General features: G+C 35.2%; 1 protein-coding gene across 1 annotated transcript; it reads right to left on the reverse strand.

Moving 5' to 3' along the window:
* Positions 1 to 2,412: 2,412 nt before the first annotated feature.
* LOC107767617 (uncharacterized) lies at positions 2,413 to 6,664 on the reverse strand. Its single transcript, XM_016586671.2, has 8 exons — positions 6,527 to 6,664; positions 6,065 to 6,354; positions 5,595 to 5,687; positions 4,015 to 4,159; positions 3,819 to 3,929; positions 3,647 to 3,729; positions 3,504 to 3,561; positions 2,413 to 2,620 (listed from the first exon to the last, which is right to left on the reverse strand). The coding sequence occupies exons 2-8, from the start codon at positions 6,323 to 6,325 to the stop codon at positions 2,541 to 2,543; spliced, it is 831 nt and encodes a 276-aa protein (XP_016442157.1). The 5' UTR covers positions 6,326 to 6,354; positions 6,527 to 6,664; the 3' UTR covers positions 2,413 to 2,540.
* Positions 6,665 to 12,201: the final 5,537 nt, after the last annotated feature.

Raw genomic sequence — 12,201 nt, forward strand, 5'->3', positions numbered from 1 at the left:
TAGAATTCGTTAGGTATTTGGATTTTCAGTTAGTCTCCAATTCCGTGTACCGTTGTGTCTCCTCTGCGCAACTGAGCGCGTTCCGTTAACTCAGGAGATCTCTTAGCTCAGGTGACTTTTCTCTTTCTCACAAAATAAAATTAATAATTTAAAAAGAAAATTCAAAAGAAATTAAATATTCGTATTTTGTATCCTGTATTTCATATTTCATATCTCTTATATATTGTTGTTGTTATTTTTATTACGCATTTTTATGGTACTAATATATCATCTCCTATTATTTTTTTGAGCCGAGGGTCTCCTGGAAACAGTCTCTCTACCCTTCGGGGTAGGGATAAGGTCTGCGTACATATTACCCTCCCCAGACCCTACTTGTGGGATTATACTATGTCGTTGTTGTTGTTGTTGTTGTTTTTGCCTCGTGTCAACTTTTTACTTTTCTAATTGGACGGGAAAAAACTTTCCCTTCTCTTTTTCTTCTTTTTATTTTATTATATTGTTTAATTTATTGGCAAAAATGCTAGTGCTTTTACCCATTTAAAAGAGAGGGGCACTGTTATTATTTTATTGTACTACTTGATTGACCATAATAGAAAGAGTCAAATAATTTTTCTTGATCACATATTTTCAGTATTTCTTAAATTTTTCCTTTTAAGAATGAAGTTTATTATTTATGGTACTTTTTTGTAGTTTTAAAGATGCATTTATTTTATAAACATTTTAAAAATTATCAAATTTCGTACCAAAACTTAGTTGTGTTGAACCTTGTACTCCAATTTTTTTTCTTTCTTTTAGGGACCAAGGAAGGATTTACTTTAGAATGAGCAGTCTTCAGGAAATTTTAATAAATTTGTAAAGAAAAAATGTGTTTAAGATGTTTTTTGTTATATCAAGAAAATACAGCATTTATTTTCTGATTTTTACAAAGATAGAGGAAAAGGAAGATTATGAACCGCACTTTCACTTACCACTCTACCATTTTAATTCAATGAGAAGTGCCTCGAGACTAATTTTTCACTATAAAATTAACTTAAGAAAGTAAAGTGTTAAGCAAAGATTATGCAAATGGGAGCAGCTCAGTTGTGCTTTTTTGCCATTTGTTCCCTCCATATTTTCTGAATGAAAATTTTGGAATTTTGAAGGAATTGCAAAGTGATCCTCATTTAGTGGTGTGGAATGGCAAACTCTAAGCTAACCTTTTAAATTTGTCAATTTTTTCCCGATATCCTGGCGTCCAAACTAGTTTGTGCACACTTCCAACAATTCCACGGCCATTGGGTAATTATTATCGATAACTCTATCCACTAAGGCTTGAATGTATGAGAAGGAATCAACTAATTTTGATATTTATTTTTGTTTCGGGCACGTGCAAAGAAGAAGCCTTGATGCTCCGGTGAGGAGGTGTGAGCGGTTGACTGTGGTAGGTATGAGAAGAGGTAGAGGGCGGCTTAAGAAGTATTGAGGGGAGGTGATCAGACAGGACATGTCACGACTGCAGATTTCCGAGGACATGACCCTTGATAAGAAGGTCTGGAGGTCAAACATTAGGGTTGTAGACTAGGAGGTAGTAGAGTTTTTCCTACTTCATACCCGGGGTGAGGCGGGGTTGGATAGGGTTGATCTTAGATGGATTGTAGTTTATGTTGAATCCTCACTATCCTTTCTGTTTATCTTAGCCTCGGGCCTTAAATACTCATTACCGTTATTGCATGTCATTTATCTTTTGATTTTTATGCTTCTGTTACTATTTCTACGGTTTATGCTAACGTTTCTAATGAATTGTTTCTTCTTGTTTTATTTCCGTCTTCCTGAGCTAAAGGTCTATCGGAAAAAGCCTTTCTGCTCCATCGGCCATCGGGGTAGGGGTAAGGTCTGCGTACACACTACCCTCCCCAGATCCCACTTTGTATGATTTTATTGGGTGGTTGTTGTTGTTGTTGTTGTTTTCTTTGCCCAAGGAACACAAGTTTTTTATAAATAAGCAGGAAGTTTCCTACCTAAAAGGTTTTCTCAGATTTTCAGTCTTCATAGTCATGCTGGATTTGATAAATTGCTCACCTACTCCACTTTTGGACAACTATCGTATGTATGTGTGTGTGTATATATATTCGTAACTTTTAATGCTTCGAACGTGTTAACGTTTTCAATAAGGAAAAGTTGCTATATAAAATTATCCAACTCTACAAAAGGTGCAAATCATTCTCCACGTTTTCTATTTGTATTCAGTGACTTCCATTTCATATACTGCTTCAACCTTTGAAAAAGACCAATTCATACTAAGAGAAGTCAAAACTCACGTTCTTTTTAATGTTTAAAGAAAAGATCAACTCCCTTAGATCATTAACTGGAGAACCGTTGGATTAACAACAAATGCTTCATTGCATATGAAACTTAATATAACTGAAAAAAAAAGAAAAAGAAGCAAAAATATATTTCACAATAGAATAATGCTGAATTAGAATGACAATGAAGACTGAGTATTGGAAAGGATAACATTCTAGAAAGTAATGTCGCAACAAAAACCAAGGTAAGCTACAACTCTACAAAATCTTCCATTTGCGCTCCACAGCATTCGTGACCATGGATATGCAGTATGCAGCACTCAGTGGATAATCGGAAACTGAAAGATACATCAGATAATTAGACAAGGCACAGCTCCATAAAAACAAAATAGTTTGCCATGATTTTAGTTGTTTTTTTTTTTGATAACCGTGGTGTCCAGGCCAGCTTGCGAGCACCTCGACTAATTCCACGGGATACCTGCCACCTCCCACCAGCAATAGGTACCAGGTAACTCCATCCACTAAGGCTTGGATAGATGGGAAAAAATCACTAGTGTTTTTTGTCTCCGCTGGGATTTGAACATGATACCTTATGGTTCTCACCCACTTCATTGACCACTAAGCCACACCCTTGGGTGCCTATGTTTTCCTTTAGGGAAAACAGCATGGACACGGTTTAGAGTTTACATAACATATACGCATACCTCGCTTATCATAAAAGAAGCTAAAGCCGCATTTACAGAAGGTAAAAATAAATGTGCCTAGATTCTAACTGGTAAGACTTATCAGTATGCCAGTATGAGTACGCTATGGTGTGGTACTTGACATTGGGGTTTAGAAGCATCAAGTATGTTAAGGTGCAGTTTGGAACCCCTATTGCTTCCAAATTGACAGGCGGATACTGAAACAAACAACTCATAGCGAGAAAACATTCTCTCTTGCCGTGTTTAACATTCTAACCAATATCTACAGCAGCGATAACCTATTTGATTTTTATTTGCCAAAATCATAAGTGGCTCTTGATTAGTACTTCTAACCTTCAGGAGATCAATAACATCATAGTGTCACCAATTTTACATACAAAGACACAAGTAACAGATGTCCACATTGCTAAGCTTTACAGACTAACCATGTATAACAAAGACAGGCGGAAATCAAATTATAGCACTCTAACTAATATTTGATAATAAATAAAAAGGAAAAGAGGAAGAATTAGCTTACCTGATATATAATCTTCGACATAATCTTTTTCAATTTTTCCATGGGCCATCGCCCCAACCTGTAGATGTCAGATATCAACTTACCAAGTTAACTACAAATTCCAACAAAATCAGACTTCTATAGAAAATTACACCAGAACATACCACAAAAACAAGGTTCGTTTCATTGTTAATTCCATTAACGTAGTCTTGAATATCCACCAGTTTCTCAGAACTATGAGAGAAGCCTGAAGAATAAGAGGAGAAGTGGAAAAATTAGTCAATTGTCAAGTACATTCTATTAGAGAAGGGAGAACTACAACAGAAACTTATTCACCTATCTTCCGACAGTCAATGGGTAGGTACTGTGAAACAGGGTTTTTTATAACACGTAACAGTTTCTCTCGCTTACCAACAGCAGTTATGCTCAGCTTTTGTAGCAGCTGCACTGAATTTGAACCAACATCAGAAAGCAGCAGAAATTGCATGAAAAGAGATGGGGAAGAAATGTTTCTCAAGGTAATTTAACTTACACATGATACCAGCAAATCGCTTAAATGTCCTTGGGATACGAACATGAGGTTTTACTTCAAAGAGGACACCTTTCTCAGTCTTCACATACAATGCTTTTAATCGCCCAGCTTTATTCACTCGGCTATCTAAAATTGTAAGCATTGCCTGTGGAAAGGAAAACAAATATCATATAAACATACTAGTAAAAAGGCATGAGGATTTTAACTATTGCATAGCCTCGTAAAGCAATCATGAAACTTACTGCAATTATAAATGGTGAATAGCAATTCCTTTTTTTCATTTTCTGTGCAAGGAATTACAACTTATTTTGCTAATGTACCACAGACTGAATATGGAAGGATGCAGTTATTATCCTTAAAAGGCAAAGAGACAAGTAGACAAGCAAACATTTAAGAAGGATGCTTTGGTCAAATAAAATGTGTAAATCCTAAAATCATATTAGTTTCTCTTTTCTTTTTCTTTTTTTGGGCCAGTGGAGAATGCTTAATCATTGAATGTTGGTTGAACTAAGCGAAATATACACTTAGCCACTACTCTGAGATAGTCCTACTAGAAAAGTGAATGTATTATCATTATAAAATAAAGATAATCAAAGAGCTGTGAAGATGCCTACTTGGTGATTTCATGGCCAAATACCAGAAATCTCTTTCCTTCTTTCTTATCAATTCCGGCATTGAATAATCCCAGGTTACTCGGACTCTGCTTACAACAACAACAATAACAAACCTAGTATAATCCCATAAGTGGGGTCTGGAGAGGGTAGAGTGTACGCAGACCTTACTCTCACCTTGAGAAGGTAGACTCGGACTCTGCTTGAATTTGGATAAATAAACATCATCTGAGATGATTCTTTATTACACCCACTATCCCAATTTGTTTTGCCACTCTTTCCTTTCTTTTCACTTCAAAAAAGATTGTAACCTTTATATAAAGTTAGAAAGTATCTAATTTTTACATTTCCACTCCCTTTTTCCTACATTTTTTATCAATCACCATTGCCCCCATTGACATGACTTGTCGTGAGTCCACTAGACTCAAACAGATCCTTTTGTACTGCAAGTACTTTTGTATTTTGTGTATATTTACCTTATATGACAAATTCTTCCTTTCTTTTTATACCTCGTGCAGTCAAATACTGTCAAACAAATTGGACAGAGGGAATATGTTTTAGTGCCAACTAATTGAGCTCCTGAAAAAATTCACACACATTCAGTATAAAGTTCATTCTGTCTCAGCCTGCTTGTTTTATAGCTTTGCCTATCCACCTCTATAAACTAAGGTCTAAAGACAACTCATGAGGTCAGTTAGCTCATTTTAATGGAATCAAGTCTCTACTCATGGCATATGTTTACCTGCGGAACTCAATACCTGACCAGCCCACTATACCAGCCATCTCCACAAAAAAGGTTGACAAAAGATTGACACAACAACATTTTGCTGGTTACCATCACAACCACATGCAGAAATTGCCTCAAATGACAAACATTTTAATTTGAACTCTACAGGACGGCCATAGCGTTTTAACTATCGAGACTATTAGGGAACAAGACTCGGCACATAGTTCCAAAGTTCAACTAACCTGATGAGCAATATCAGGCCGATAATCAGAAGGGTTTCGGTTATTCTTCTTCAGAAAGTTGGCATGTTCATCTGAGTTCAGAAGCTGGTAAGTCTGCATCAACAAGAAGATATATCATTACACACAATGTGGTAACTCCTACTTCCTTTACACACAGCAAAGAAACGCTGAGCATTATATGCAATAACAACAACAACAGAAAACCCAGTAGTTTCCCACAAGTGGGGTCTGGGGAGGGTAAGATTTACGCAGCCTTACCCCTACCCCTGGAAGGGCAGAGAGACTGTTTCCGATAGACCCTCGGCTAGAGAACGGCTGAAAAGAAAAGGTAATTTCAACGAGCATTATATGCAATGCTAACAGATTATTACTAAAATAGTAAGATGAATAAGCTATAAGATTTTTGTAAAGCATACATTCAAAGGATCCAATAAAAAGAAGTGATAAAATGACATTGCAAAGAGAGAGACCTTTCCAATTTTAGCAATTTCCAGAGAGGCTTTCTCGATGATGAAAATAACACCAGGTTTAGTACTTTGATCAGTTGAAACAACAGGAATACCAGCTAGTAAATCGACAACTCTTTCAGCTGCCTCAGCATCTGCAGCAGTGTGTTCTGTTCTCAATCTTTTTGCTGACTCCTCTTCCAAAGTTTCCTCTATTTCTTCTTTATCATAATTCACTTCTTTCTTTTTTCTCTTTTCCCCTTTTACTTTGTACGGCCGACCCATTTTGTTGTCACCCCTAAATTTGCTAAGTGCTTCAGAGAAGCAAAAAGATTGTCAACCATAAATATGACATATTATCTGATAATTATGAAAAAGGTAAAGCCAAAAACAAGTATAATTCCAATTTTTTTTGCGGCAAAAGTGAATTGTGAATGACGAATAAATAGAAAGGTGAGGCTTAGTTATAGAAAAAGAGAGACTTACAGAGAGAGAAGAGGGGTCGTCGAGTCCACGATGCACACGCCGTTACTCAGTTCTGTGAGCCGTCCCCCGTCGCCAGTCGAAGTTCATATATACAAAAAGGCTGCCACATTGTGGGAGTAGGGATTCTGCTAAGGTAACAAAAAAGCAAAAACGGTCCTTATGTTTAAGGTAGGTTCAAAACGGTCTCTTAAGTATTTTTCTTGTTGAGCAGTTTTGGTCCCTTAAATATATCAAAAGTGAGCACTTTTGGTCTCCCCAAGTATTTAAGAAACTTTAGTTTTAGATTTATTTAACAGGAAATGTGGGAAACAAGAATTGATATGATCTCACATTTAGAGGCGTAGTTTTTATTTTATTTGCTATTTTTCTAAGCTGTAATTTTTGTTATTTTTTTATTTATTTTTGATAATGTGATTTTTGAAATTTGACGGACCTTCGTATTGTTTCTGGTTAATCTTTTATTTTGTATATTCTCATAAAATTTAATGAACATAGTTTGTATATTTGATTAGAATCAAAAGTGTTCACTTTTGACCAACTTAAAGGATCAAGGCAGCGAGGAGCACAAGACATTTTGCATTCACATATCATCCGAAAAAAGGTCGCACTTATGTAGACAGCCTATTCTAATACAAATTCAACTCAGAGAATCAAAGTTACAAAAAATTATTCAAAAAATTTAACAAAGTTATTTTTGCTTTGTGCCAGCAATCTTATTTTTGCCGATGGTGACAATGTATTTTAACTTTTGGTTACTGCCTATGGGTGTTTAACGGGTGGGCCGGACCGGGCTGAGTAGGGAAATTTAGTACCCGTACGGGTTATGGTCCGGGCCGGTTACGAGTTGGGGCATACCGGGTTTAATGGGTTCGGGTTCATCCGAGTAAAAATTGAACCGTAAGGGTTACGGATTCATGGGGCGGGGCGGGGCCTGGTTTAGTGTTATTTTTAATTATTTTTTTTATTTTGTATAACTATTGTAAGTTATATTAATATAAAGTAAAAATATAAAGAATACAAGGAAGATATATACTGGAATTGGAGTAGAATCAATGGGTATTGGATGATCAGCCTAGGCTTTTCCTTTTTTTTCCCTCTACGTCTCATGATGGGAGTGAGACCCATAAAATGCATTCCTTAGTCAAGCAATGAGAAAGATTTACCAATTTCTTCATATGTTATTTCATATTTATGTGCCCTCTAACTTGAACTTCCTCACTTCCCAGGGTTTCCACTGCCTAACTAGACTTCTCATTCATCGGAAGTCAGGGCTAAGAGTTATCATGAGTTAACTCCGGTTTATCTACTAAAGGCTGTAACTTTGAACTCAACTCTAAAGGAAAGGAAGTGACTTCAGGGTTGGAATATCATAACTATTGTAAGTTATATTAATACAAAGTATTAACATAAAGAATATATTGAAGATGAGAAAAAATTGCACTTATAAATTGCAAGTGCTACATTTATTTCAAAATTCAAACTTACAAATTGAAAGGTTTACATTTAACAACAAGTAAATTAACCCAAAAAGAGTAAATTCAAAGGTTTTGCATTGCCTTAGTAAGTTCTTCATAATCAATATGAACTGAGTGACCTTCTTCTGGAGCGTTAAATTCGGATGGGTTACCATGTGTTAATATATCTCCAAGTTCCTCGTCTTCTGGGCTATTAATATCTTCACGTCCTTGATTTCTTCGTTCCGATCTAATCCAATCTCTGAAATATACTAAAACTTCCAAAGCATTGCTTTCCAATGAGTGACGTGTGTCTCCAAGTTGTTGTCTTGCTTGGCTAAATGCACTCTCTGATGCAACAGTTGAAATTGGCACACTCAGCATGTCCCGAGCCATAGCGAAAAGAACAGGAAATTGCTTTCCATTCTCATGCCACCATCCCAACGGTGAAAATTCCCTTGTGCGAGGCTCTTTTTGCTTCTGCAAGTAGAATTGAAGTTCATTAATATTCCTGCTACTGGTTTGAGTGTTAGAAAATGTAGAAAAATATTAAAACTATCAAGGCCTTCTTCATCATCCACAGTAGCAGAAGTGGTACAGTGCATAGTGGAATTAACATTGCATACATTAAGAGCATCATCATCAATTACATTTGTATAATAATTATATAATTGTTGTAAATATTCATTTAGCTTGTTCATACAAGTATATAAATCCGGGGGTCAGTTGGTCTAATCTCCATATAAGTATATAAAACATTCATTAATTGGTGACAATCAGACATCTTAATAGAAGGATTTAAAACAACACCAATTAAGTAAATCAGAGGAATTAGAAATAAATATTTTTTGAATTTTGCTTGCATTTTTTCAACAACATCCCTATATTTTTCTTTCTTCTTAAATTCAAGCAGTAGAAAAGAAATTTCAGCTATATGTACTAAAGTCATAGTAACATTAGGGTAATATGCTCCAGAAAACTCAACAGTAGCTGTATAAAATTTATGTAAAAATTTAACAACATCATTAATGACCTCCAAAGTAGTAGTTGTTAACATACAGTTTGGATCAGTACAATGCATATTAGCAACTTCAATTATTGGGAATCTATATTTGTAGCAACATTTTAAAAATATATATGTATAATTCCATCTAGTAACAATTTTATCTGGCATGAATCTAGGTTTAAGGTTATACTAGACACACTTAGGGGTCGTTTGGTAGGATGCATTAGACAAAATAATGTATGCATTAGCTTTGTGTATTAATAATACATTGTTTGCTACACATTTTAAACCTATGCAGTAGTTATGCAAGCATTAGCTATACATCCTATTTGGTATTATCCTATGCATAACTAATGCATAGAAAACAATGGTATTAGCAATGCAATGAGTTTTAATGCATGCATTAGCTTAGTTAAAGACAAAATTGTCCTTCAAAATTTATGTTTGATTAAAATATGTTAGTTAGTACATTAATGCAAGTTCAAAATAATTCAAATAGTGAGAAATAAAATTATATCCCTAGTAAATAAATAAATACTTAGCATATTTTCTTTTTTATAAGTACATATTTAATTTAATTTTACAATATGGGTAGAAAAATCAAATAATTTTTTGTAAACTTTTTCATATAAAAAAATTTCTCAACATATGTTTCTTTTAAAAAGTTAGAGTGTGAACTAGTTTTGAGTGTATTTTTGTAAACAAATAATTCTTTTAGAAATTGTGCAATGCTTTAATACATCAAACCAAACAATGGATAAGAAATATGTTAGCATAACTAATACCAGCATAACTAATGCAAGGATAACTAATACCAGCATTACTAATACAGTATATTCAGCATTATTCTTATGCACTCTACCAAACGACTCCTTATTCTTAAATTCCTTTATTCTAGATTGTCTATTATTTCCCTGAATAACACCAGCTGCTCTTCTAACATGAATAATCTCAGTTGAAAATAAATCAAGGTCACTTTTAACAATTAAATTATAAACATGACATGCACACCTAACATGAAAAATTTCATCAAGAGGTGGTTTCAAATGAAGTTTTAATATTGAAATTGCGGCATTATTGTTAGAAGCATTATCAAAAGACATACACAATACTTTTTGCTTGAGATTATAAAATTCAACAACTTCACAAATAGTACTACTTATAAACGCAGCAGTATGACTCTGATCTTCATCAGATCCCCATTCTATAGGATGCTCAATTCTCATATGTCTACTAAGTGTCTCAGTCCCCCCTAATTGTCCTCCAGTCTTATGTTTAAAAGTATTATTACAAAGTTTGCATTTAACTCTATCACTATTCAGTATGTCTTCAAAAAAAAATTCAAACCTTACTTCTTTTTCTATGATTACTAGTCGGGGCCACAGGTGGTCTACTACTAGCACCACGACCACCACCCCTGCTACCAGCTCCAACACTGCTAGGTGTAAGTGGTATCTGATCTTCCATTTCTAATTCATTATTTTCTATACCAAAATCTTCCTGGAATTGTTCATAATCTATATTATTATCAGGTAATGTTTCAGGAATATTTGGAGAGATATTTAATTTACTACCAGATGCTGAAGCTGAACTACTACCTTTTTTTATTTCCCCGATTAGTAACTTTGTTACAAACTCTTTTTGCAGCATTAAACATATTGTAAAAATTTAACTACCAGCAACAAATAAATATACAAATAAAATAGTAAATAAGAGAAAGAGTTGGAGGGAGTGCACCGAATTCGGTAATAAATTGGGCACTTGATGATTTCGCAACTCCAATGTTACCACGAAGAAACGTCAATTGTTCCAATTTTGAAGTTCAATTGTTCAAACTTCAAATAATAAATACTACGATAAATGAAATTCCAAAAAAAAAAGAAGCCAAATAGCTGATTGCACTTTAATAGGTGAAGATTGAAGAATGAGAGAATATGAGAATTGAGAGATGAGTGAAGAAATTAGGAGGGGGGGGGGAGGTATTTATAATTTTTCAAAATGGGGGTTAATATTTAAAAAAAAAAACCAAAAATGGGCTATTTATGCAATTCAACCGTTGGGCAACGACCATATTCTGAAATGGACCGTTGCCAACGGTCACAAATCTGAGCCCACCTTTAAAAAAAAATACTGTTAAACCGGTCTGGGCCAGTTAACCGGTTGAAGAATACTATTCATTGACCTGGTTTGACCGATCCGGTTAACCGATGGTTCGAAAGTGAACGGTGCAAACCGCCCTACCCCTATAACCCAACCCCACCCGACCCCCTTCTATCAGTCCGGGCCGGTTCCGATTTTAACCGGTCTGGACCAGTCCGAAACCGGACTGACCCGACTCGTTAAACACCCTTATTACTGCCTGCATCATCTAATTCAAGCTTTTGAAAAAAATGAATAAGGAAAAGATATGGAAGCTGAAAGAACATCCAAAACAAAGGTTGCGTCAAATGGGCCTAATTAATGGCTCGAGTAGGCGAAGTGTGATCGTAAAAATAGCACGGTCTAGTCAGTTTTCGGACTGGTCACTCAAAAATAGTCAGCGTTTACCAAGTCAATGAAAAATAACTACTATTTTGCTGGAACAGAGATCGGTCCAGCATAATATACTGGAGTTCGGTGTACCTCTAGTATATTATGCTGGAGTATTTTTCCGGATTTTGAATAGTGTTTTCGTTCAAATTTATTTTTACATAAAAAGTGGCTAAATTTTGATTACTTTTAAAACTGGGCTATTTTTGAACCACCACTTATAAACTATTTTTGAATTTCTCCGAGTGTGATTTGATTTGACCCAAGCCCAAATGATTCAACTCAAATTCACACTAAAAATAGCACGGTATAGTCAGTTTTTGGACTGGTCATTCAAAAATAGCCAGCGTTTACGAAGTCAATGAAAAATAGCCACTATTTTGCTGCAACAGAGACCGGTCCAACATAATATACTGGAGTTCGGTGCACATGTGTATGAACTCCAGCATATTATGTTAGACCGGTATAATTTGCTAACTCCAGTATAATATACTGGAGACTGGAGCACCGGTGCTCCAAACTCCAGTATATTATATTGGACAATTATACTTGCTGGAACTCCAGTATATTATACTGGAGTTCTAGTGTACTTGTGCTGGAACTCCATCATATTATGCTCGAGTTCCAGCATACTTATCTTGGAACTCCAGTATAATATGCTGGAGTTCAAGCATACTTATGCTGGA

Source organism: Nicotiana tabacum, chromosome 8 (assembly GCF_000715075.1).
Source record: "Nicotiana tabacum cultivar K326 chromosome 8, ASM71507v2, whole genome shotgun sequence".
Lineage (NCBI taxonomy): Eukaryota > Viridiplantae > Streptophyta > Magnoliopsida > Solanales > Solanaceae > Nicotiana > Nicotiana tabacum.

What these genes read in the sequence shown, in the direction of transcription:
- LOC107767617 (XM_016586671.2), bottom strand. Translation starts at nt 6,325, where the DNA reads ATGGGTCGGCCGTACAAAGTAAAAGGGGAAAAGAGAAAAAAGAAAGAA. An exon ending in GGCCTGATATTGCTCATCAG is followed by an intron (nt 4,160 to 5,594) that starts GTTAGTTGAACT and finishes TCCTTTCCACAG; the next exon opens with GCAATGCTTACAATTTTAGA. An exon ending in GCGATTTGCTGGTATCATGT is followed by an intron (nt 3,930 to 4,014) that starts GTAAGTTAAATT and finishes GTTCAAATTCAG; the next exon opens with TGCAGCTGCTACAAAAGCTG.